Consider the following 25,815-nt stretch of genomic DNA (forward strand, 5'->3'; position numbering starts at 1 on the left):
GCTCGCCTCCTGATGGTGACACGCCGCTAAATGTTGCCGTGGCGTTTAAGAGCTGATCGGTCGATTGGAAGGTGACTGAAACTTTCTCGCGTCCCCCGCTTGAAAACTCCTCGTTTGGTGCTTCTTCACCAGACGGATGTGTGAAATAAGGACAAAGGCGCGCATGTGTGCCAGACTACAAGATAGCGGCGCTTTTACATGGAAATTCGTCCTAACTGAGCACTTGAAACACTTAAAGGTACTTTAAGCCTCGTGCACGGGAGTGCACAGACAACAAATGTCTTCCTGCGACTGCTCTGCCGCTCCACATCCGCGATGCACAGTTTTTTACGACCTCTGATCATCAGCGTTGCTGCTGAATAATTCAAAGTGCTCTCCCAGTAAAGAGACAATGACTTTCACTTTGGCATTAAATGTGATGACACAGCGCCACAGTGAGCAAAGGCTCTCACCCCTCCCTCCGGAAAAAGAAAGAGAAAAACAACAATAGGACTTCGGTACCAACAAACCGTCTCACAGTTTCGTTTGACATTCACGGCACAGTGGAGAAGTGACCCCTGCTCTTCGCACGGGGTCCCGCTGAAGTCGGAGCCGGTCTCAAATGCAAATGACCCTGCGGGTGAGCGCCGAGTGAGGCCGGCTGCAGTCAACGGCGTGCTGTTATCTTTATGAAGCCAGCTGATAGACTCCGCCGATAAAGCGGGTTTCGGGAAAAGTGGAAGTGGAGGTCTTCTCGGCGGCAAAATAATGGAGCGAAACATGAAAACGACCACTGAGACTGGTAGTTAAAAAAAAAAAAAATAAATAAAAAAAACAAACAAACATATCTGTGTAATGGTGACGACGCCGCAGTGTAACGAATGTCTGGCATGTTGTGCTCCTGCCTCGGTGCTTTGCTGTAGTCCGTAGCACAAGTGCATTGTGGGTAGTAATCGGTATGCCGAGTGCGTCGGCGTGCTGAAAAGAGATACAAGGAGGGAATAATGATGCAGCCGGACCGGGAGGAGCGCGAGTACGACGGGGCAGCAGTTGAATGAGCAGCGATAACATAAACAAATAAATGAGATGCTAATGTGTCATTTCTCCTGTTTATTTTTCCCTCTTCAGAGCTTCGTCGGCTGGACTGACTGACTTATTGTTTTGCACTGCGGGAACTCTGCCGTATCAGTCATGTTTGAGTGCCGCGTGTGAAAAATTCAGCTGCTGGACAAAATCAAATAAATACTGGAGTTGTATTTTTATTGATACATTCCGATATTCATAATTCGCAAAGTGCCAATCTTTCTTTTTGTATAGCGAGCAAACATGAAGCCAAAGTGGTTTTGTCTTTTAGGGAAGTGCATTTCATTTCATTTACATCTACAAATTCAAAGCTATTCAATTATTCTATTTTTGATTATTTTCCATCAAAATGTATGCTAATTATTTATATGCATCATTATTATTAGGACTGTTTATTATTCAAGTCATCATCATCATTTTTTTGTTGCCCCATTAAAATCAGTATATCTAGAATCGTTAGTCTGGGCTCAGTGTTTTTGCCCTAATTAGTCGCTGACTTCCTGTTAGCTGCCTCAGCAAACGGGGAAATCCTTTGGACGTTCCACAACTGATTCGCGAGAAGCGAATCGCAATCCTGATCTGAAGACGAACCGCTGGTGAGCTGTTGGTGACCCCGACAATCCGTCTCTTAGCTGAACAATGTTCATTCCCCGGGGGGAAAAAGAAAAGAGGAATCCTCCCAGCAGTCTTCATTCCCCTCGCACCAGACTGGCGCTCACCGCTGTGTGAACCCAAGCAGACGTCCCCGTCTGGTTTCTAAGCGATCATTTAAGGTTTGCTACTATTACTATTCAGGTACGTTTCTGTTTCCTCTTGCTGTACTTTTCTTCTTCCATCTTTCCTTTTTTTTTTTTTTTTGAAGGGGCCATATTTTTGGAAATAATGCTCCTACTGGAGGGAACCACTTTCTGACAAGTTAATAATAGTTTAAGGTTGAGTTTCCATGAAGCCTTTAAGACCACAGCAATAGAACATTTTATACAAACAGCCAAACTCAACAAGGCTGACTTTGATTTGAAAAACAAAAGTGCTTCGGGCCAAATGTTTTATGCAAACAGCTTTTCTGAAAAAACACCGCAGTATAGAACATTCACAGCATGTGACTTGCGTTGATTCCGCTATTAATGCAATACACAATGGGCCTGTTTCCTCTTTTGGTTGTTTTGCTTACCACTAACTCCACTTTACGGAGCTGCATTTTTTTTTTTTAAAGTGATCTTTCAAACGTTCCCTTGACATTTAAAGGGTAAGCGTGTAATAGTTGCAGTCTTTGAAGAAGAAACGGCAACATCAAGGGGTTACCTTTCAGATTACAACACCTTTCACTCTGCCCTCCCCTCCTAAGCTTGCCAGTAAGCTACGGTGGCCTGCGCACCCGAACCTGGATAACGTTTATTTGAAGACGTGAGGGTTCACCTTCAATACAAAACGCATTGTCGGCGGGTCGGGTTGTCCATACCCGGCTTCCTTCAAAATACGCCTGTTCAAGATTGCGGCTAGCTAGGAGCCGAACCCTTGATCCATGTATATTCTTAAATATATGAATAAGAACCATTAAGGATGCGAAAACCAAATTACTTTTATTACACTGCAATTATATACTTCTATTCATGTATTTGCGGGCAGTATAGGAAACTTTTACCAATGTAGAAATCAGAAATCAAGCCAAATATTACACACTGGACTTTCATTGGAAACTCCAATTTTTGTGACAAATTGGTGGTGATTCATCTCCCCGGAACACCAACATCTGAGCCCGGGTGCGTGTTCACCTCTGAAGGCGCTCCGCAGACGCCACAAAGTCAAGACCAAATGCCGCTCCTCTCGCCTCATCAAAGGCACACATTCATTTGCTGTCCTTTTGAACTGCAATTTGAAGAGCGAGATCACAGGGATGTCGTCCCTTTGGTGCCCTGCACACCTTCCGCTCTGACTCACGCTTTCTTCCAGACAATAAATGCTCGCGCCGTAATGGCCGACGCAGCGACGGTTAAAATGTCATCAGTGACAGCTTTCGTTATGTTTGGGGGTTGGAAACCAACTAGGGATGAAGCGGAGGCACGTCACTTTGGATTGATCTACCAGTCGCTCCCATAAAACAAACAATCTGTTTGCTGCCCAAGGCACACAGGTGCAATTTGTTCAACGGAGCGTCCAAACATATTAATGTGCCCAGTTCATACACGTCGATGTCGATGGCTACATTGGACGTTCTAAGATGGACAAACTGAGGAGGAGGAAGAAGAACAATGCTGGGGGTCCGGAGCGCCAATTATGGCATTATGTATGTATAGTACCTCTATAGTACATATATGTACTGTATATATAAAAACTGCCATTATGTTGGCTCTCCAGATGGGTTTGAGGAACAAGAAAAAAAAAGTGTAACTAAATGCAATTCTGTTTATGATTATGAGTTTTAAAGTGGAAAATAATTTCTGTTAGTTGAGGCACAGAAAATAAAATAATTGACAAATGATTACAACTCAATACTTGGCCCTGTGTGTGAAAACTACACAGTTTCATTGCCTTTCAGATTTTGTTTGCAGCCCCCTCAACAAGTTGTTTATTACCCCTTCTACATTAGCGCAGCAGTTGCTAGCCATCACATTTATCTCATTCGAAACACATCAGTTTAGCTACAGATGCAGGTCGCTGGAGAAAATATGGATGAATGGAACTCGAATCAAACTCTGAGAATGTGCAAGTGGCAAGAAGGGACAACAGTGTTTGACACCTGTGCTAAACCATGCAACAGTGTCACCTGTGCAGCATTACGGGGCCAGCGTGCTGCCTGCGATAGACAGACAACGAGGGACATCTTCATTAAAGGCTAATTAACCTCCTCAGTCTAACACTTGTCTCATTATTTATTTTTAGACGTATGCTCTGCGGCTGATCACCAGCTTACTCAGGTAAATTATGCAAATTTGGCTTTCACTGTAATGGCTCTCATTTAAAGTCTGTCAAGCTCGGATTAGTGTCATCTCCGGACAGCTAAGTGCCTGGAGTAAACACCGTCAGACACGAAGGCACTGGCTACGAGCAAGTAGCCCCTGTTCTCACCATTTCGACAGGAGGCTGTAAACAAGGTGCTAAATAGGTTTTCCCATACAACTGTATTTTTTTTTTTTTTTTATCATTTATTTTGCAAGGCTCCTCTGTTTAAAGTCTGAGATAAAGAAAAAAAAATGAGATATGAGGATAGGTATGTGAAGGGACCTTGAGGGCTAGTTCAGCCCCGTCCAATCAAACTCTGAAAAACTGATTTGAATGTTCACTTCGTTTAAGGTGGAGCGAAATCGCAACCTGTCCAACTGTGATGCGGATCAAAGAAGTCTGAACTCTGGTTTGCCTACGTCGTCCTCAATCTACTGAAAATGAGCCAAAAGCAGAGAGTGGCACGTGCACTATGACGCAAGGCATTGTGGGTGCACGCAAGCAAAACAACTGCGGATGAAGCAAGTTGCCCTACATGAACAATATCTGAGGGAGGTGTCCTTCATTCAATGTTCCTCTTGTTGTCTTCCCCTTGGGGTATTTCTTCATGCAGTGCCCCCACTGGCCAGGAGGGGAATACAGGACAATTAGGTGTGAAAATGACCTTAATTAATTAGAGTAGGCGATTTACGCTTTCAAAGTTAAAGTTGCTAAACAAGACGGAAGGAGAAAAAAAACAAAACTGGCACACATTGAGGTCTTTTCCCATTTATAAAATGTGAATGTTTATTAAATGTTGACAAGAACATTGAAACACAGTATCAAGATTTTTTTTTCCAGCAAAACAATCTATAGTACTTCACTAAAAATAAAAAGGAAAAGGAAACAAAGGTTAGTTCCGCACTAGGATTTGTATTTTTTTTTTTTTTTTTTTTTCCCTTGAAGGTGGGGGGCAGGAGGGGGTGGGCAGTCCGAGGACGGCGGCATTTGGGGAAGGCAGACGCAGGGCGAAAAAAGCAGAGCAATAAACTGGCAGAGAGTCAGAAGAGGGGAGAATTTAAGACGTGTGGAGCGGGAGGCGAGGTTTGGCAGCAGAGGCCGCGGAGAGTCAGGACGTATACAGTGGGGGGGGGGGGAGTCCAAGGGAGACGTGGGGCGGCGGGAATACTGGGAGTGATTAAAGCCTCCGATTCTGCTCCGTCCGCCGGTGCCTCCCTCGGAGACCCCAGCAGGAGGCAGCAGAGAGAGCGCGGGAGCGAGGCACGGCAAACAACGGCTGTCGTCACATTTAAAGAACAGGGGAGCGACATGGCATCGGTGGGGAACAGTGAGCACGAGGGGTGTGTCTGTGTGTGTGTGTGTGTGTGTGTGTGGGTGTGTGTGTGTGTGTGTGGGTGTGTGTGTGTGTGCGTGCGCACGTGTGCAGGTGAACACACGGTGGTGGGGAGCGGTGCGCTTTTTTCGTCTTTTTTTAGAAGGGTACAAGCGCAGTTCAACACAGTGCCAGGAGGTGGCGTCCACTTGCATTGGGGTCACAATCGTCACGATAAGTAGGAGTCCGTCGCGGGCCGGCGGGTCTCTCCGGCGGCGCCCCCCCCCCGACCCAACGGCAGGTTTGCGCGGGGGGGCCTTGAAGCGGAAGCGTAGCGTGTGCAACACAGGAAAGACGCACATTCACACGAGTGTTTCCCCACTCGGAGTGAGTCCGGGGGAAACTCTTCGGAACTTGGTACATCTCACAGCTCCGGGAGTATTTTATCCTCAGCCTCAGCCAAAAAAAAAAAAAAAAAAAAAAAAAAAAAGCGCCTCAGCTCTTTTGCTGTCGCGGCATCAGCAGCTACACTTTGACGCCGAAGGCAGGTGGCGCCGCGCCATTTGCTCGTAACGCAACGAGACGCACCGCCGAAAATCCTTCAAAGTGACGGCGGGGGGAGGAGTTCCGCACTGGCGCCGCGGCGGGATGACGGGAAAAGACTCGCAGCCGTTTGCGGGGGTGTCAGCTGCCCGACCTTTCATCACACATCACGGCGGCGTCCTCCGTTACTCGGGACCTTCGGCAGCTCCGGGCCGAAAAAAAAAAGGGGCGGCTAAGGTGCCGGGGGGGGGGTTTCCGGTAGAAATTCTTCTTTACATTGTGCCTCTGTGAATGATTTATATCTTTGTGCTGCAGGTTGTTGGGCGTGTGCTTAAGGGGTCATCACGTTCCTCCTCCTCCTCCTCCTCCTCCTCTTCCTCCTCTTCCTCCTCCACCGAACAGTGTATCACTGGACGACCCCGACGGTCTCTCAGGCAGAAGGAGGTGGCGGGACGAGAAAAAGTTTTGTAACTATACATTGCTCTTGTATATTTTGCTTTGCCTTACACCCTCCAACTGGTGGGTATTGTTTAGTCCATGTGCTTCTTTGTGTTTGTAACATGGCTAGAAAAACGGCTTCACATGCTCTAAAATTCATACACACTGTACAATAAAATCTACATATATATTCTTTTTTTTTTTTTTTTCTTTTTTTAAAGCTTTCAGTACATCCAGAACACTCGATGGAACGGAAAAATAGCTAATTTGCCCACTTTAGGAGAGAAAATTGTCTGGGGGGGGGAAACAAACAACTAAATTGCACCATTTTCTGTCATTTTAAATCATACTTTTCGACTCTATCACTTTTTTTTTTTCCTGCCTTGCTTGCTTTTCCCGTGAACTTTTTCAGTTATTACTCAAAATTGGCACCTTGAGTAAGACTGAGCATCAAAAAAAAAAATGTTCTTTTTTTTTTTCTTTCTACAGCAGTCTTCAACATGACAATAGAAGCTGTGCGCCACAAACAAACAGCGTTGCAATTACCCAGAATGGAGGGAAGTAAAGAAACGCAAAAAGAAAGACGAGGAATGAAGGAGTCGGCCCCGAATGTCTGTGGCAGGTCGAGAGATGAGGAACACCACACAGCTCCTCCATTTCGTTCTCGCGATGGTCCTGACGTTCTCTCCTGCGTAGTTTCCTGCAGCAATTTCCCCCCATCGCTGCGACAAGACGGAGGGTGGGGGGGGAGAAGGTCCCCCCCCCTTCCCCCTCGCCTCAAGTCCGTCGTCTCTAAACGTCCGAGTTGCTCTGGTCCCTCCGCTGAGCTGACAGCAGGAAATTGATGGGTGTAACTCACGCAACTCCTGCCTGTCTGACTCCCTCTGTTGCCGACACGCGTGCACGCACAAACATGAGAAGTGCTGGGTTACCATCTGCGAACGCGGCATCCGCTTGGCCAGTACTCAGCTGGCGGGCCGATCGGACAAAACGCCCAATATGCTCCCTAGTGGCCCGAGCCAAACCAATGAGATGCGCCGTCGCCCCCCCCTCCACCATCTTGTTGGACTCCTTTTCTTCTTCCATTTTGGTTCCGCGCTAATTTCCCCCCTCTTGCTGGAATGGAGGAATGGAAGTCGCTCTGGGTCTCAGGCAAATGCAGATGACGTACAGCGGACGGATAGTTCATATTTTTTTGGTGGGTCGGACCGGGGGGGGTTGGAGGGTCGATCTGGGTCACTTTTCTCCGCCTGCTGGACTCGGAGCAACTCTCCCCGTCCGCAGAGTACACGGCAGCGGGCAGCGAAGGACGAGCCGCGAAACCTAAAATGCCGCGTCAGCGCAGATGGGAGGTCAGAGGTACGTGTCAGGAGGAAATCACCGGTGTGCGATTGTGCAGGGGCGCGGTAAAGCTGTGGCTTTTGGAGCTGCGGTGTGCTTTTTTTTCAGTCGACTAAATCGTAAAAAAATATAGTCACGACGATGGCTTTTTTTTTTTTTTTTTTTTTTTTTTTTTCTTAGAAGGGAACAGGGAGTGAAATGAAAGCCAGCGTGAAACAAGGAGCTAAATGATGGTGCAAGGAGCCCAAAAACAAAATGTGGGGTAGAAACATTAGGAGGTAAACAGATTAAAGCAAACTCACAGAGGTAAGTGTTAGCGGTGAAAAGAAACAATACAGAGACAAGAAGAATCACCCAGCTGTCAGAAGTGGTGGTCGGCAATGTTACAGACAACAAAAAAAAAAAACGAAGCCAAAAAAAAAAAAAAAAAATGTCTCTTTCATTTATTTTCTGGGTCACGCGTTGGTCGTATCTTCATCTCGGAGAACTTGAGCGAGTACTGCCAGCCGGTCCAGGAGGACCACTCGATGCCGTCGGCGTACGAGGTGTGCTGGCCGCGCAGGTACTGGCCGTTGAGGTTGGACGTGTGGCAGTTGCGGTACCACCAGGCGCCGTGGTAGAAGGAGGCGCAGTTGTTCTCCGAGTGGTCGTTGTCGCGGTCTTTGGTGGTGAACTTCATGCCGTTGTGTTTCAGCAGAGCGTCACCTGTGGGGCAAAGGGAGAGGTTTGCCGGTGAGAACAAAAGACATGACCGTGGAGGGCGGCCGCGCCACGGTGAGTGTCAGCACTGAAATTTCACTCAATTTCTCGCCTCGCTGCCGCGAGAGAGATTTGCTTATGCTGGTGACGTAGCGGCGGCGCTCTCAGCGCTGGACCACCAGCTGGTTCCTGCAAGCGTCAGATCACACGAACAGGATGCCCCAAGACGTGTTCACTCTCGGAGTAACACATTTGATGTGGTCCGCTCCAACGTGTCGGAGAGACCGTTTTCTCGAGCCACCTTCCACACTTTGTCTCCTCTTTGCAAACACTTCCTGTGTGCTCTTCCTGGATGGATACATGATGCAAAGTATCGGTCAGTCTTTCGACTTTCAGATTACTGAGGTGAGTAGACTTTGAACTTGGACGATGGATTGATGGGTGGTGGGATTTATGTTGGGACGGGTTGGTTGGACGGACGGACGGACGGTTGGATGGACGGCAGTGAAACCTGCGTCCTTATGGACTCTGCATTCCCCCTGTGATGTGACAAAGCCCTGAACGATCAAACGCTCCTCGACTCATCAGTCGCCGAGCCTTTGCACTGAGGGTGGCGGCACAATGGAAACAGAGTTCAGCCGCCGAGCCATTGATCTCATTATGGAGAGCAGGAGGTCACATGGCTTGAAAAGCCAATTTATCAAAGGTCCTCTGCTGACTTTCCAATCCCCCCCCTCCCCCCCTACCCCCTTTTTCCTTTTTGTAATGAATAATACATTTTCATGTAAATGTTAGAAGAAGAGATAAGACCAGCTAGAGTGGATGACAGATGTTAAATGCATTTTTTTTTTTTTTTTTGCGCGTGAGGCCTAAACGCCCACATTTATTGGAATAACTTGTGTTACAATTAGTGATGGGGATTCTTTGTACTGCCTGGTGCGTTTCCACCGAGGCTTTACGGTACAATTGGACATGTCTCCACTGTGGATGGTACCCTAAAAGGCTTGAGTGTACGTTGCTGTTGCCTTGGGGTTCCAAGTACCCAAAGGGCGGAGCTACACAGGTATGCAATCAACTGGCTAGACAGGGGAATGAGCACTTTTGCGCGACAAGTGGAGCAGGTCTATCTATCTTCTGCACACCAGCCAGATTCCCTTTAAAATAAAAAAGGACGTCCGGGAGACGGTGACTGCCCCGGGGGGGGGGGGCGCGACAGTTTGTCCGACTGCAACGAGGTGACACGCTCACGTACCCAACACACGGCTCAAACTACCAAAGCGGGTGCTGTTGGCAGTGGAAAGCAAGTGGCGATAAATTTCCCAAACCTTGCCGTCTCCTCCTCCGGGCTCCTTCCCATCTCAATCACGCGTCACACTGTGGCCGCTGAGAGCGGGAATGAGGCGGCGCTCGGCCGACTTCAGGTGGCGACTGGCGCCTCGTCGGGGGCATCAAACAGCCGCTTAATTGCCCAGGATGTGGCCGTCTCGCTCCCAGCGCCCATCACTCTGCCCGGCCTCCGTTTGTCATCGGCGTGGTTGCGCATCGGCGTTCCGAGACAAGATGACAGGCGCGGCTGATGCGCTTGTAGCACTTGTGCCCGACGAGGAGGAGGAGGAAGAGGAGGAGGAGGAGGAGGAGGAGGAGGAGGGGCGGGGAAAGAAAAGCGAGTCGCTCAGCGGCTGTTGACAATGCGATGATGTCCGGAGGAGAGAAGGAAAAGGGGGAGCGTTTAAAGGCTCATTTGCAAGAAGCTGGATGTTGCTGTGAGTGAGGGAAGGGGGAGTGTGCAACAGACAACCTCCGAAGCCCATTAAGATCCGCTTCCCTCGAGCCCAAATGAGCACCTGTCAGCTGATCAGAAAATGATGGCCCGCCACAAATACACACACGCACACGCACACACAACACACACGCACTGATAATAACGACGGCACGTCTCCTGAAAGGCAAGCGCAAGGTGAGAGCAGGCGTCACGAGACGAATTTCACCATCTGGCACTTTGGGTTTTTTTTTGTTTTTTTTTTTCTCCTGGATCTCAAGAACTCCGGGCGCCAGAAAAATATTTTCCTTTTCTTTCCCCAAACAGAGTTCCCGTGTCAAGCCAGGGCTGAGTTTTGATTTTGTTCCCGTTGATTTGCACGAAATCCCGCACTGCCGACACGAGCGCGGACCAGCCGCCGACGGGCTCGTTATCCGCTGCTCGTCGCCAGAACACGTTTCTTTGGACAAACGAGATGCAAATGTCACTAACGTTCCCAACAGAATCCTGACCGAAGCCGAAACCTTGCCTTTTTCCGGGCTAACTTTTTTTTTTTTCCGGCTGTTTTGTGGGACTCTTGTCGGAATTTTTCGGCTCCTCTTGTAAATTTGCACCGATGCCGTCGGGGTGGGGTGGGGGGGGATGGGAATTCATATCTGATCATTTCACATTTTCCTGCCACTCGCTCGTCATGCCCCTCGCACGTGAAAGCCCTCAGATGGGCTTCCGACGGATTCAAGGTCAGGCCCCGCTGGGGGACGAGCCAGGAGCGTGACAGTCGCCGCCGTATCTGGGGAGAAAATCTCCTCTGCTTATGAACTGTGCCGCCGCAGTAGTTTATTTCCCCCTTCTTCTCCTCTAATCTCCTCTCGCACCTGTCCCGTCCTCTTCCCTCCTTCCTCTGCCCTGAGATCTGCTCCATCTCTCATATCTGCCCCCCATTCTCTCTGATCCTTTAAACTGCTGCTTCATTCCAAATTACTCCACCCTCTCTCTCCCCCTCTCCCCCTCTCTCTCTCTCTCTCTTTTTTTTTTTTTTTTCAAAAGCACATACATATGCAAGTGCAGACTTGGCAGTGCAATTAATGGAGATCAATCGAGATGTTGGCAGTATGGGTTTGTATTGGCAGCCCCAATTTTTTCTTTTTTTTTTTTTTTTTACCCGATCGCTTGAGACTTGACAAATGGATGTGCAGTTAAATGGATGTTAAGTTAAATGTTAATATCAAATGGGAGCTGGGTTGAAATCCCGCCCTCTGATTCCCCCCCCCCCCCCTCCCTGGAAGACACATTCACACTCAAAAATGCGCTAGCTTGCCGGCACGCCCTTTGACCATTTCCCCAGAGTGCCGTACCTGCGCTGCCGGAGTAGTCGCCCACGGTCAGGGGGTATCCGTCGTCGTCGGGGTCCACGGAGAAGAGGCCGACTCCGAAGGTGCCGTACTGGGCGTACGCCGTGCTGTTCTCAAAGTCCTCCAGGTCGATGCGCAGCTCGTAGTTGCCCTGGATGGACAGGGCGTGGATCTGCTTCAGACCTGCAAAGGGGGGGGGGAGGCAAGGCAAACGGTGACTATTTTCAGTCTCCCGATGTTGTGGTGTAGGGAGTCTTCCAGCGGGAGATGACTTTATTTTAATGCGCGCCTGCTGCTTCTAGAGTACCGTGAGGTTGCAGAGAATCTGCTTAGCGTGCATTAGCACTAATTTCTCTAAAACGATGGCCCGGGGTGCAACGTGAAATGTCTGTCACGACTGAGCTCACACGATTGGTTGGAGCTCAGACAAACAACGCAGGAAACAAGAGAGAAGAGAATGATAACAAGGCGGAAAACTGAAGGAATTAAAGAACATAGAAAAAGTCTAAACACTACAAATGTACACAAGAGGCACGGCTCAAAGTTGACACCGAGCAGAGGCTGCTTTTTGACGAGGAAGACGAGATGAAGTGGCGCCAGACACACACACACACACACACACACACACACACACACACACACACACACACACGTGCGAGCGAGGTAACGGGGAACAGGTGGAAACAATCCCGGCTGGGAAAGACAATCAGACAGGTGGGGAACGAGCAATCTGTTTGAGAAAACCCACACCCAACTTCAATTCTCTTTGACGAGTTTCACACTTCTGAGCTTTGAGAGCTGTCTTAGAGTGTCTTAGAAGCAGCAGCAGCAGCAGCAGCAGCTAACAGGCCCACCCTGCCATCGCATGACCAACACGTCCCATTGCCTTCATTCATTGAATTAATCGGCACATGTTGATTGGCGCACCTGCTCCTTTTTCCTCACAAGCGTCCACCTCCCTCCTCATCACCCCCCCGCCCCCTCCCCCACCTGTTGACGCATGACCGCGACTGAGAGGCGTCTTTCCAAATGCCAGCGCCACTCGGGCAAACGTTAAACCCCCGGCGTTGGTTGGCTTCTCCTCTCTGCCCCTCCTTCCTTTTGTTCTATTGCATCATCCTGGCAACTGAAAAACATAAGCATTCCTTTTACCTGAGGCACCTGAGTTTCATGGGCATCATCTGACCGGTCTGACTGCTGATCAGCCCAGTGCGAGAGCTAAATAATTATACCTTTTAAAGTCTGGAGCCCTATGCTGCAGCATATGTTTGAATAAACTACAGCGGGTTATTGAGCGGCGGCTCAGGCCACTCTCGGCCTCTAATGATCTCACCAACTGTGCTTTGATAATGCGACCACTGACACACCCCCTACCTCGGTGATCAGAGGCCTCCAGAGCAGGTGTCTGAGGTCGACCCTGGGGGGGGCGCGGCGGCTTTCTGAACATTCCGGTTGAGGGGAATAATGAGGCCGGGCCAAGACGCGCTGCCATCGCGGGTCACCAAGTCACACAGCAACCCGTCGGAAGCGGCCGTCAATCGAGAGCTGCTTTGTGAACAGTCGGCGTTGTTCTCGCCACCGGAAACACGTCCGGATTTAAACCATCAGTGCGTGTAAATCGGAGGGCGTCCTTAAAGAGATCGCAAGTTAAACCGAAAGGATAACGCATTTTTTTTTGATGAGGAAACGATACGCTTCTTCAAAAGGTTGAGTGCCAATATTGTTTATTGTTTAAAATCTCCTTTAAGCCTCATTCGGAGGGAAGAGCACTTGAACTCATCTTCACAGCTCTGTCCTATACTGCTGGGACAGTCAAATGTTAAAACTGCAAATTTTCTCCAGTGAGGGAATCAGTTTAGTCTGAGGAACCAACATTTTTTTTTTTTTTTTTTAAGTGACGGCTACAAATGACCGATGTTGGCAGTCACGGATAAATTCAGGCTGAGAAAGAACTCACCTGACTGCGCTCTGTCATGCGCCACATTATTCATTTATTCTTGTGTTTCCTCAGCGAACGCCACCGCGGTGCGAAAAACTTTAAGTCACCGAGCGCCGTCGCTCCGCCGGCTGCGCCCAACAGCTCATTAAGTTGTCGCTCCGCTCTTTGTTTTTTTTTTTTTCCCGCACAGAGAGAGTCAGACGGCAAGCGCCGCGGTGGGAAGAGGCTTTCCAATCCCTTCTTCCTTGCCCCCTCCTGCGTCGGAGTGATGGCGCTTCTCCCCCCCCCGCACCCTCTCTCTCACTCTCCCGACTTGATCAAAGGTACTGGCAGAAAAGGAGAGCATCGGGCGAAGCGAGGGAGCGAGCGAGGGAGCGCGCCCCTCCTCGGAGCACGCAAATGGATGCAGGGAGACAAAATAAAAGTGAGCTCAGCCTCCAGACACGGCGAGCCGCGTTCCCTCCGCCACGAACAAACGCAGCCCCGAGTCGCCGGGTTCATGCGAGGAGAAGCAAATAAGGTTTCATTGGAAGAGCGCGCTGGCGGGGGAGGAGGCATCAAAGGCTTCACGGTCAAGACAGAAGGGAGGCTGCGCTCCAGCGGCGAGGGGAAAGCCGCGGGCTGAACGTTCTGGTTTAGGGGTTTGTTTTAGAGCGTCTCCCTCGGAGCACTCAGAATGCGGAATGGGAAAAGACAAAAAAAAAAAAAATGAAGAGACTCCGAGACGACGACCTTTCAGCGCGGGCTGGACCGCTGGAGATTTCACGGCTCCCGTCTGGCCGAGGTCCAAACGTCTTCACTCGGGTCTTTGTCGCACGTGACCAATCAGCTTTCGAAGGAAAAAGCACCGCTGCAAAGTGCCTTTGAAATGCACTGCTGACAAACAAAGCAAATATGCTACAGGGAGCGGCAGCTAGCCTTTAGCAAAATTAGCTGGGACGCTGGAGTTGCTGCGGCTCTGCTGGAATTGGCATTTCCCCGGCGAAGAAGAGGATTGGAGCTGAAGTTTTTTTTTTTTTGTTGTAAGAAACATTTGTTGAGTTGTTGGACATTGACAATGTGCTCAAGCATTCAGATATCGGCCCCCAAATCAAGTTGCATATCTTCTGTCGTGTTTACCACGGCTTCTGCTTTCCAAATACTTTACACTGGATCTTTCCTTTATGGATTTAGGATTAAAAAGCAATGGACATTGAAAGTATGTCACCTGGAACTTCCTGTGGCGGCGGCGGCGGCGGCGGGTCACCACAGGAAGAAAAAAAAAATAAAACTGAAGCTCGTTTTCTTTTAAGTCCTGCCCAGTCCTGCACACTGGCCGCTCCATAAGACGTGCGGCGCTAATTTGATGACAAACACGGATGAAAGGGTCCATTATGGTTTTCATTATTCAGACGCCGTCAGGGCCCGGGCACTCAGCCTGCATTTAATTGAACTTGATGGGAAATTGATCAAAGTTCTTCTTGTTTTCACAGCAGAGTCTGCAAAACAGGGCAGCTGAGGAATCGGCCATCAAGACGAGGAGTAAGTCGGTGCGCGTTACCTTTCCTAGAAAGGAGCCGAGTGCCGTAACGCAAGTCCAGGCAACAGACTGAACAAACTGCGGCGCTTTTTCATTTTCGTGTGGCAGTAAGAAAAATTGGCTCTTTTCCCCAATTTTTTTTCTTTCTTTCTTTTTTGTGCGTGTGTGTCGCAGCCCTCGAGAGAGAAAAAAAAAAACCCAATCCGAGCAAACACCTGAGGGAAAAGTATCCTGTAGCGATTTGACAGACTTCAAAAGAATGACTTAAGATGTTTTCTCTTTCACGGAAAAAAAAAAAAAAAAAAAAAAAAAAGCGGGAAAAAAACCCCATAAAAAAAATTTAATAAAAAATAGACGCAACGCAACTCTATTTAAAGGCTCCACGGGCTTCAGTTCTGTATTTACATAACTTTAATTCAGTCCCTAATTAAAGCCCCAGAGAAACCCAGCAAGACTCTAATTCGGAATAATTAAAGAGGAAGACGAGCGAAATAACAGGAGAGACTTCTTTGGTTTAAAATCTAAACGCTCAGGTGTAGCTGCCGGTTAATTAAATGCAATTGTTAGGTTATTTATAATGAAATCTAATACAAGGGAGGATTTTGAGGTGTTTTGCTTGGGTATTTAGATGCTGATTGCTCCGTCGGGAGGAGACTCCTCGCCTCTCACTTGTTTGCAATTTAAAGGAAGCTGTGAAGTGTTGGGGCGGGAAAAAAAACCAACAACAACAAAAAAAACAACAACCAAAAAGAAGTTCTACCTTCCCACGCGTCGCCTGTGGATGGGTAATTTGGGTATCCCTCTTCGATTTTCATTATTTTTCCGACTGCTTTCATGCGCCGTATATAAAAAAGGGGCAACGTGGAATTTAACGTTGTTTGCTTTGAGGAAATCAAGCGACGCTGTATTTTTTTTTTTTTTTTTTTAACTCTGCAGCACAGGAGAATTGCGCTTGTATCCAGGAGGAGCAGGAAACGGACTCGGCATCCCAGACCATTGTTGCCCTCCGGCCCAGGTCGATGCCTCGCAGCTACAGGTTTTTTTTCCCTCCCCCCTACGCTACTGCGAACGTGTCTTTTTTTTTCTCCCTTGCTCTCATTTATTTATTTATTTATTTTTTTTACGAGCGCTTCCACCAACATGAAGGCGAGAGGAAGGAGCTCCTTTATCGCAGGTTAACTCTCCGTGTGTGTTGCGCGGGCGCGGGCGCGATTACTCAATGTCAAGCGTAAAAAGAAAATGAATAACGCTGACAAAAATCAGTATCTCATTTCGCCCGATCAATGCGTTTGCTGATAGGGAATCTCATTTAGCCTCTGCCTGATTAACAAACGCAGCGAATGGCCGGGGAGGGAGAGGGGGTGGGGGGGATCTTTAGGCATTAAATCATCCATATCATTACGGTCTCCTCCTCACGACGTGCCGTTAACAGAGCGCAGCTTCTCCCACGACACGGGAAACATTGCAGAGTTAATAAGTGTCGGAAACAAAGCAGAATTGTGAAGAAGTTTTGCCTTGATTTTGAATTTGTTTTTGGAGTTGCGTTCGGAGTCCGACAGCTGTTGGCAAAGACCCCGTGATTTGAACTGGGTGCCATGTTGAGGAAGTCATAGGGGCACAGGGACAGATTCAGCAACATTAGGCCGCTGAACGGCTGCTGGATGGAGCCCCGGAAAAAAAATCAAAGCGGGCTCAGCGGTTCCAGACCGGAAGCCAACTGTACCACAAAACTACGAGAGTGGCGATTAAAGCCCCCCCACCCCGACCCCGACCCCCGCCCGCACCCGCCGGCTCCTTAAATCTGATATTTCTGCTAATGAGGCCGACGGCTGACAGCGAGCAGGACCTTCCAGTGGTCCCCCCCCCCCCCCGCCACGCTGCTGAAAGGACTCCAATATTAATGATTTATTTGCTCTTATTTCAAAAGAGTGTAGAGGGGGAATGGGACGCACTCGGTGCTTTTAAGAGGGCCGGGCCTCACCATTCCGGCACGGTGCAGCCCTACGGGGGCACGGAGGAGGAAAAGTAGGGGGAGGAAAATAGTAATGAAAAAAAACCCCCAAAAAACCACAGGACTCCAAAGTCAATGGAGAAATGATGACACTTCCTCCTGTGCCTCTTGTGACATTTCTCAAAGTTTAATTATTCATCGTGCTTTTCTCCCCCTGTTGCCTCGCGGGCAGCTCTTGAGACTCGGGGGGGGTTGGGGGGGACAAGAGATGCACTCCGCCGTCTCCGCCTCCCGCCATGACCCCGCCTCCCGCCTCATTTTGACTCTGCCTGTTTGCGTCCATCCGCCCCCAACCCCCAACCCCCCACCCCCCACCTCTCCGTCTCGTTAACCCTTCAGCCAAAACTCTTCCAACCCCCCAACAGAGACACCGAGGACGTCGTCGATAGCCTTGGCCGTCGGTCCTGCTGGCCCGGCCGACCAACTTCGGCCGAGCGGGGACGATTCAGGGGAGACCCCCCCCCCCCCGCGCGATGCGATCGGCCACATCGGCAGCGACGGACAGGTGGCAGCGCGGCCCCCGGGTAGAAAAGGGCCGAGGGCGGGGCCGGACCCTTTCGTCGGGGCCAGGGAATTATTGTGCAACTGTCTCGCCGGGTTAAATAAAGGTTCATTCTTAAAGATGTAACCGTCACGCCAATGGCAAAGTCAACTTCCATTAAAGACATTCATTCATTCATTCGTTCATTTCTTTAACTTTTTTTTTTTTTAAGGGGGGGGGGGGGCGGGACTGCACGGCTCTGATAATAAAGCCGCAGAGACAACATGTGGGACTCCTACTGTCGGAACGCCGGCGAGAGACTTTGATGTAAACGCGGCGAGGAATAGTTTGGAATATGCCCCCCCCCCTCCCCCGCCCCCCCTTTCCTACCACATGCTTTGAAGTGTAAGCTCTTGATCCTCCCCGTACAAACATAAAGAACTGGCAAAGTGCAAATCCTTTAACCCTCACCCACCCCCCCACACTCACTATTCACCCTGAGTGGCTGAGTGTTTGGCCGGGTCGGGCCGGGCCGGGCCGGGCCGGGCCGATACGGGTGCGTTAACGGCGGCACATCTTCCTCCGGCTGCAGTAGCGCACACGCACGAGTAGCGTCGCATTCGGCTGATGGAGGAAGGGAGGGGGAAAAAGAAAAGAGAGAGAGAGAGAGAGAGAGAGAGAGAGAGAGAGAGAGAGAGAGAGGGAGAGAGAGAGGGAGAGAGAGAGAGAGAGAGAGAGAGAGAGAGAGCACGGGCGAGGCTCATATCGAGAGGCATTTGAAGGCTGGATCTCCGTTGGCTGAATGAACATTTCAGGGTATTTGCTCAGTGGCGACGGCGGCGCGCCGCTCCCCAGGCCGAGTCTGACTTGGGAATAATGATCTTGGGAATGTTTGCTGTGTTTGCCCACAGCGCTCCTCGTTACGGCTCTCGGAAGCCCTTTGCTACATCTTAGAAGGGAGAGATACGTTTGGGAATGCATTATGAATACTCATTGTCTCCTTTGAATCCCCGTGGGTTTGACGGTTGCGTAGACGAAAAAAAAAAAAAACCCTCTGCAGACACTGCAACATTTTACCCACCGGGATTTATTTAAGCGATGCAGTGAAAAGCATTCCTCCGCAGGTGTGACGGATCGTGCTGCGGGGACCTTTGACTTTCACTCGTTGTCGTGGAGCAGCCTAGTAGCAGTACACGAAGTGCTGCGTGTAGTTTTATTTTTCGCAGTATACTGACATACTGCCAGTCCGCTCGTACAGAAAAAGAGAGAAGAGGAAGAAGAAGAAGAAGAACGACACAATGGCGAAGGCGACACGGGCCAAGCGGAGGAGACGCTGCTTTGTCGGTGGGCCTGCTGCAGCTGTTATGAGACCCAGAGAGGCGGCGGCGCTGAATCGAATGGCAAACGGCCTCAAAAGTGGCAGACTCGGTATTTGAGGAGCGTCCTCGCTTCGTCAGCCGCGTCTCTGGCAGCAAATTTAATTATTCTAAGTGGCGGAAGGTAATTCAGTGGCTTGTGACTGCCGATAGAAAGCCCTTTTATTTTTTTTTATTTTATTTTTTTTTAATTTGTCTCACTGCATGCAGCATTCATGGGGCAGTTACCGCAGCTGTTTACTTCACGGCACGGTCTCCGGAAAAATGTGCTCTTTAATCAGGATGGACCTCGAAAACCCCCCGCCAACAAGGCCTTCTGTGTCTTTGTGAAATCGCGGGTATGAAGCATTTACGCGCTTGTGCAAAAATATACAATAGATTTCTTATCATTGAAAGACACAAAATTTCACGTTGGAGAACAAAAAAAAAAAAAAAAAAAAAACTCAAATCAATGAAACTAGCGAATCCAAAGAAGGAATTTGCAACTTGTCTTGAAATTATAGCCTGAAGGTAGGTGTCAGAAAAAGCAAATGGGGGAGGGGTGGGGGGTGGGGGGGAGGATGGTCATTATGTGGATACAGAAGTATTGACAACTGCCACAAGATAAGAAATATAAATAATAAAGAAATTAAATGCAACTTTTACGAGATTAGCTCTCATACATTTTTGCTGTTTTATGGCAGCCATTTATGAAATGGGACTTTTGGGACATGGTCAGAGCTGAAGTTAAATTACAACCCAACTCAAAGCTGTCATTAAGAACAGAATATGAACATTTTTAGTTTAGAAATAACTTTTATAAGAGAATGCACGGCTAGAGGTTTCAACAACCATGGGTTTATTTTTTTTTAGCAGTATGCTAAGCTACCTGTGAGCATGCACCCGACTCTTTGGGCTCACTTTTCTGAAGCACTTACACGTGCTAAGCCAATGCTTCAAATCGTCTGGTGTCACATTCCAAATGATCCAGGGAGCGACAAGTAGTCATCGCAAAACCTGTAGCTAGGCAGCTGCGGCTAACCGAATTTACCACAAGGACAGTCAGATCAAGTCGGTCTTTCCTCAAAACCATCTAACTGTTACTTCCTGCGACGGATGAGACGTCTCCGACAAGCGACCGCAACTCCGGCTAATTTCGAAACCAAACCCGGCTCGACTTCTCCCCCGTTCCCAAAATCCCGAGAGTCTCTTCGGCAGCCGCCTCTCCCCCACCGTCTTAGCGCTCGCTCACCCGGGGCTCATCTGAAATGAATGAGGCTCTGGTTTCTCTGTCTCCCGTGCCGCTGCCAGTGTGAGCTCATAGCCACCGAGGAAGCGACAGGTTTGCCCGGGTCGCTTGGAACGCGTTTCGCAGAGAGAGAGTTCACCGCCACCAGTGGTCTGATTTGGCCCGGCTTTCACCCAGACGCTAATCCGCTCTGAAAACTCATTCATACTCTTACATTTTTTCCCCCTTACCCATCCTGACTATTATTTATGAGAGAGCGGTGTTTTGATAGATTGGGCCAGGCAGTCGGCGTAATTCGCAAAGCTAACTGGTGAGTCACCGTTACGCAGACTGGCTCGGAAAAAAGCCAAAAAAAAAAAAAAAAAAGCCCCCCAAAAAAAACCCCTTGATTAGCGCAGTCGCATGTTTACGCTTCAAGACTTTCAGAAAGAAACCGTGGCCGCTGTTTCAAGGGGTTGAAAACAAACCCACTCACAATTTCAAGTTTAGACGGACTATTTTATGATAACTTCACTTTATCTCGCCGTCAATCATGGTTTTTTTTTTTTCTTCCTTCTCTCACTTGTCATCATCTCGGTGTCACTGGAAAGATCCACACTGGGTTTCTTCTTACGTTCAGGCCCTGTTATGATATATTATGCATAAAATACCGCCTTTGGTCGGGAATAATTCATGCGCACATAATTGAGCACAGAAAATGGAGCCAAAAGGCCCAGTGCGACTATGTGGCTGACAGTGATTGCTGGTGCTAACAGGTTAGCCTGTGCAGTTCAGGCTAACACGCTAGCAAATACTGGGAAAATAAAAAAAAATTAAATCTCCTCGGGTGAAAAATCATTGGCTTTTAGCCAATGGCTGTATCCGTAATGACTCCTGTGCCATATTTCTCGAGGCATCCAACTATGACTCATCTGATTATAATGATTTTCATTTTGTTTTTAATTGTGCTACAAGATTTCACCGACTTCATGAACGGGGTTATCATCCTCCAAAAACATGTTTCTTTTTGGAGGATGATTTATCGACAGGGTGTCTTTAAGCGGATTGATATTGGCCGTCTGCGACAAACCTCCTGTCTGTTCTTCGCCGTAAGCTGTAGCTTCCAGTAAGAGTCAGTGACACGCTCTTTCTACTTTATAGAGTTGCCGTAATACAAGCGAGCACAGGATCCAACGTCAAATGCAAACAATTTCTGGCAAAAAGCTGAGGATGAGATGCGCTGAAACATCGTATATGTTCTGGCAGAGCGGAGGGATTTTATGTAAGAAAGTGCCGCCGTTGTTCTGCTGGCAATGTATTTGTTTACCATGAGAGAAAAAAAGAAAAAAAAAAAAAAAAAAGGGAGACAAGGACAACGCAGCAAGTTGAAATCTCTGAAACCCAGCTGCTTTTGCACTGCACAACATTCATTAATCTGACGCCGAGACCTAAAATCATTGCTATCATTATTAGCTTTTGGGTTTTGCTCTCAACTTCATATGCTACCACCCCCCCCCCCCCGCCCCTCCCCCCCCTTTTCTTTTTGAAAGCTAATGCCTCTGAACACCACCACCAGTCAAAACACGGTGGAAGGGATTCTGCTCAAGTGGCCGGATTAGAGTCATAAAAATCACAAGGGAGACAAATGACAGCCAACAAACCATCACATCTGATATCATCAGGAATTAACCTTCGGGGGCGGGAAGAGTGAGCAGCCAGGAGCGGCGAGGGCGAGCTGCTCGGTGGCGAGGAGGAGGAGGAGGAGGAGGAGGAGGAGGAGAGAGAGAGACAGCACTAGACAAATGCTGGGTAGAGCTGGCAGGCCTGTAAGGCTGTAATTCAGAAGGAAGAGCACATTAATATTTAGAGGCGCTCTCAGGTAAAACAAAATGAGCCGAGCAGCCCCGGCTTAACGGGAAAAAAAGTCTGGTGGAGGAGACGGCGGGTGGAAAAGATCCGCCGGCTGCGCCGCCGTCAGAGAGACGGCTCGGGCTGTGGGAGGCAGAGATGGAGAGCAAACTGGAGGACGTCGACTTACGCAGAAAAGCAGAAACCTGTTCCAAACTAACGTGAAAAAATGCAAGGGTGCGAGAATATTTCAATGCAAATTAGCGCGGACGAGTGACGGTTTCGGTACGATGCAGTTTTCCGTAAGAAGAAAGAAAAAGAAGAAGAAGAAGAAGAAGAAGAAGAAGACGGCTCCCTGTGTTCCCACGCATCAAAAGTATCCGGAAAAAAAAAAAAAAAAAAAAAAAAATGAGGATCCGGAAAAACTTGTGCAAAAAGTAACGAGCCGCGGCTGTAACAAAGTGCAGGTTTGGGATGATGCAAGTGTGGCGCCAGTGCAAGAAATGAGAAATGAATGGCTCAGTGCATTTATGGATTACAGAGTGCCCCTTTTTTTTTTTTCCTTCTTTTTTTGACTCCCAATACGCATTTCATGGAAAAGGCTCTAAATCAAAGCTGATTATTTGCTAAATAATAAATAAATAAATAAATAAATGAATAAAAACACCGGGGGGGGGGGTGTGGGGGGGACGTGGCAGAGATCAAATGAAGGAGCTGCGGCGGGTTTTTATGCCGGGGTTTCGCATGACGAGCGGGAAGTAGGGCGCCAAAACGTCACGGAGACTTTGATCGGCGATGCGGGACGTCCGTCCTGCCGGAGCTCCCCACCTGCCCCTGGACTCGGCGGTAATGAAGGGTTGAGGGAGAGTGGGAGGTAGGGAGGGAGGGAGGGAGGGAGGGGCGGGCAAGTCCAGTGGGGGCAGCATGTTTTCCGGGGCCTCCAGCCGCGTTTGCCTTTAATAAGGTTGCGAGGAGTTCACTCTAATTAAGCGGGCCGGCGCCACTGGAATTCTCTCAATTCCTCTAAAGTGTCATCGCTGCTCGGAATATTAATGCTCCTCCTGCGCGTTTTTTTTTTTTTTTTTTTTTTTTTTCCCTCGCCTGACCATTGAGCGTATGCTAATAATAAAAAAAAATAAAAATAAAAGAAAACGCTCACGCACACATCGGCAAATGAGGCCACGATCGGAGTGAGTTTCAATTGAAATGCCGTGGAGGAGGAGGAGGAAGAGGGAGGGGGGGGGGGGGGGGAGAGTGGGAGGGGCCAGGAAGGCGGAGCGGGGTGGCGCCGGCGGTGTCAGAAAGATGTTTAATTCAGGGAGCGAGGCGTGTTCCTCGCGCAGGTTCCCGTCGCCTCAGATCTTATTTGGAAGTCACGAAGGTGCTGCAACACGCGGCGGGGAAGGAGGAGAATAAGAAGGAGAAGGAGAATAAGAAGGAGAAGAAGAAGAAGAAGAAGAAGAAGAAGGAGGAGATTTTTTTTTTGATTTTTGAAAAATAACATTTATTTGCCGCTCTCATTTCCATTCAATCAATCAAACTAAATAAATAAATAAATAAATAATTTCCTTGTTGTTTTTTTTTTTACACAAGCACGTCGCTGAAAAATAGTTCCCGCTCTGTCACTGCACACAATGCACTGTTAAAAGTCCCCTGCCCTCCTGTAAAACATCAAATCAATGCGCAGCCTGGACTGGAGGAGTTTCTTGCAGATGACAGAGGGGTCGACCTCTGCCCCATCAACTATCTTTCTCTTACGGCTCAACCACACCCCCAACTTAGCCTGGCTTAAAACAAAGTTTAAAACCCGGCCTTTGCTCTTGGTCTGGCGACTGTAGTTAAAACCAAAGATAAAAGAGTGTTTGTTAAAAACCTCCTGGCATTGAATAAAAACTCTATCTAAAAAACCAAACACGGACGACAGACGCTCACACAGATAAAAACAATGAAAAGCAGTCTCTCTCTCTCTGTGTGTGTGCAGAAGGGACAGGTGTCCTCCACCGCTGGGTTTAGCACACTGATGAAGGAGAATAAGAAGGAGAAGGAGAAGAAGAAGAAGAAGGAGAAGAAGAAGGAGAAGAAGGAGGAGGAAGAGGAGAGAGAGGAGAAGAAGAAGAAGGAGGAGGAGGAGGAAGAAGGAGAGAGAGAGAAGAAGAAGAAGGAGGAGGAGGAGGAGGAAGAGGAGAGAGAGGAGAGAGGAGAAGAAGGAGAATAAGAAGGAGGAGGAGGAGGAAGAGGAGAGAGAGGAGAAGAAGGAGAAGCGCAGAGGATCTGCGGCTGCGCTAGAACCCATGAATTCTTAACGCGCCTGTTGTTCTGTTGTCTGACGGGCGTCCAGGCGTGAGGCGATGCGGCGGCGGCGGCGGCGGCGCTTACATAAAGGTACACGCAAGGTCTCTTAATTGAAGCCTCTTCTTCTCTTCTCTGCCCGCCCCTCTTCGGAGAAGAGCGCCGACAAACGATTTGCTAAATAATTACGGCAAACAAAGTGCGAGAGGGGCCCGACGACGGCGTGTGGTGCGCCCAGCCGGAGCTCCAGGAGGAAGCTGCGGCTCCGGGCTCTCCTGCCACCGACGCCACGGAGGCCGTCTCAATCATCCCTCAATCAGGTTTTCCATCACGCCATCTGCTCTCGTTCAACATTTCTTCACGGGGAGACTCCGCTCATAAATTTTTATACGCCATGGACAATAAACATCCCTCCCCTTTATTTTAGAGAGCCTCCACCTCCACCTCCACCTTCTCCTCCTCCTCCTCCTCCTCCTTCTCCTCCTTCTCCTCCACCTCCTCCTTCTCCTTCATCCCCTGCAGCACAAACCAGAGTCCAGGGCCGAGAGCCGGAGGCACAAACACACACACACACACACACACACACACACACACACACACACACACGTATATGTGTGTGTGCATACATATATATATACAGTGTATATATGTATATATATATAAATATATATATACACATGTATATACACATGTATAGACACATATGTATGTATACAGATAGATAGATAGATTGATCGATAGATATAGATGTAGATATATAGATATAGAAATGTATAAATACAGTACATACACACACACACACACACCTGTAGGCTTGGCAGTGCGAGGCTTCAAATGAAGTGACTTGGGCCCCTGAGTTCTCATACATATCGAAATTACCGGGCTGAATTGCTGCAAATTGCGGCCGTCTCCACTCTCCCGCCGCGCAATCTAGCGCAGATGGAAGTGTCGCTTGCCGGGCCGCACCACCAATCACGGACCGCCGGCCCTGAAAGCCCATAGAAGGATGGAGACAAAGCCTGAGGCCGGCGGGCAGCTACATCATTGTGTCGAGGAAGGGGGGGGGGGGGGGTGAGGGGGGTTGATTGGCGGTGGCTCAGCATCCCTGGACGTGAGGAGGAATCACACAGCTGAATAATTGATTGGATATGAACGCGGCATCAGAAGGGGCTTTAACTGAAAACACTTACACATGCTACTAAATAATAGATGGCGGCGGCAGCGGCGGCGGATCCAAGTCCGGGGAGATATTGTAGTTTATATTACTCTTTGTCAAGAGGGATTGGGCCTCGCTCGGTAAACTCCACCACTTGCTGTGACAGCTCGGCTCGGCTCTCATCTCGATCGCTCCATCTGCCGCGCGGCTGATTTTGCGCTTTCATCAGCGCACGTAAAGAATACGTTAGGTACTCGGACTTGAAATGTGTTGAACAAGACTTCACAGGGGTGGGGGGCGGCGGTTTCTGTTGTTTTTTTGTTTGACGCTGAAAGCAGAGAGCGGAGCGCGAGCTAATGGCCGCATGCAGAGCGCATCAATTTCTATTAATTAAAGCAAAAAAAAAAAAAAAAAAAAAAATGGGATACATCACCATCAAAGGCGCACAGCCGCTTCCCGGGAACCCGACTCACCAGGTGGAGCCCACGACTCTCGCATTCAGGTCAGACGGAATTTAGATGATCAAACCGCCGGTGCCAAGAC

General features: G+C 48.9%; 1 protein-coding gene across 1 annotated transcript in view; it reads right to left on the bottom strand.

Moving 5' to 3' along the window:
• Positions 1-7,436: 7,436 nt before the first annotated feature.
• The window catches only part of LOC142881869 (fibrinogen C domain-containing protein 1-like), a 32,017-nt gene continuing 13,638 nt past the window's right edge, over positions 7,437-25,815 (bottom strand). The window contains exons 3-4 of the mRNA XM_076016274.1: positions 11,450-11,629; positions 7,437-8,341 (exon numbers count right to left, since the gene is read on the bottom strand). Of these exons, the coding sequence (XP_075872389.1) occupies positions 8,076-8,341; positions 11,450-11,629 (446 nt within the window). The 3' untranslated portion in view covers positions 7,437-8,075. The remainder of the gene's footprint in view (positions 8,342-11,449; positions 11,630-25,815) is intronic.

This window comes from Nelusetta ayraudi, unplaced genomic scaffold (genome assembly GCF_046127955.1).
Source record: "Nelusetta ayraudi isolate G7.1 ecotype Tasmania unplaced genomic scaffold, CSIRO-AGI_Nayr_v1 ptg000221l, whole genome shotgun sequence".
NCBI classification, from domain to species: Eukaryota; Metazoa; Chordata; class Actinopteri; order Tetraodontiformes; family Monacanthidae; genus Nelusetta; species Nelusetta ayraudi.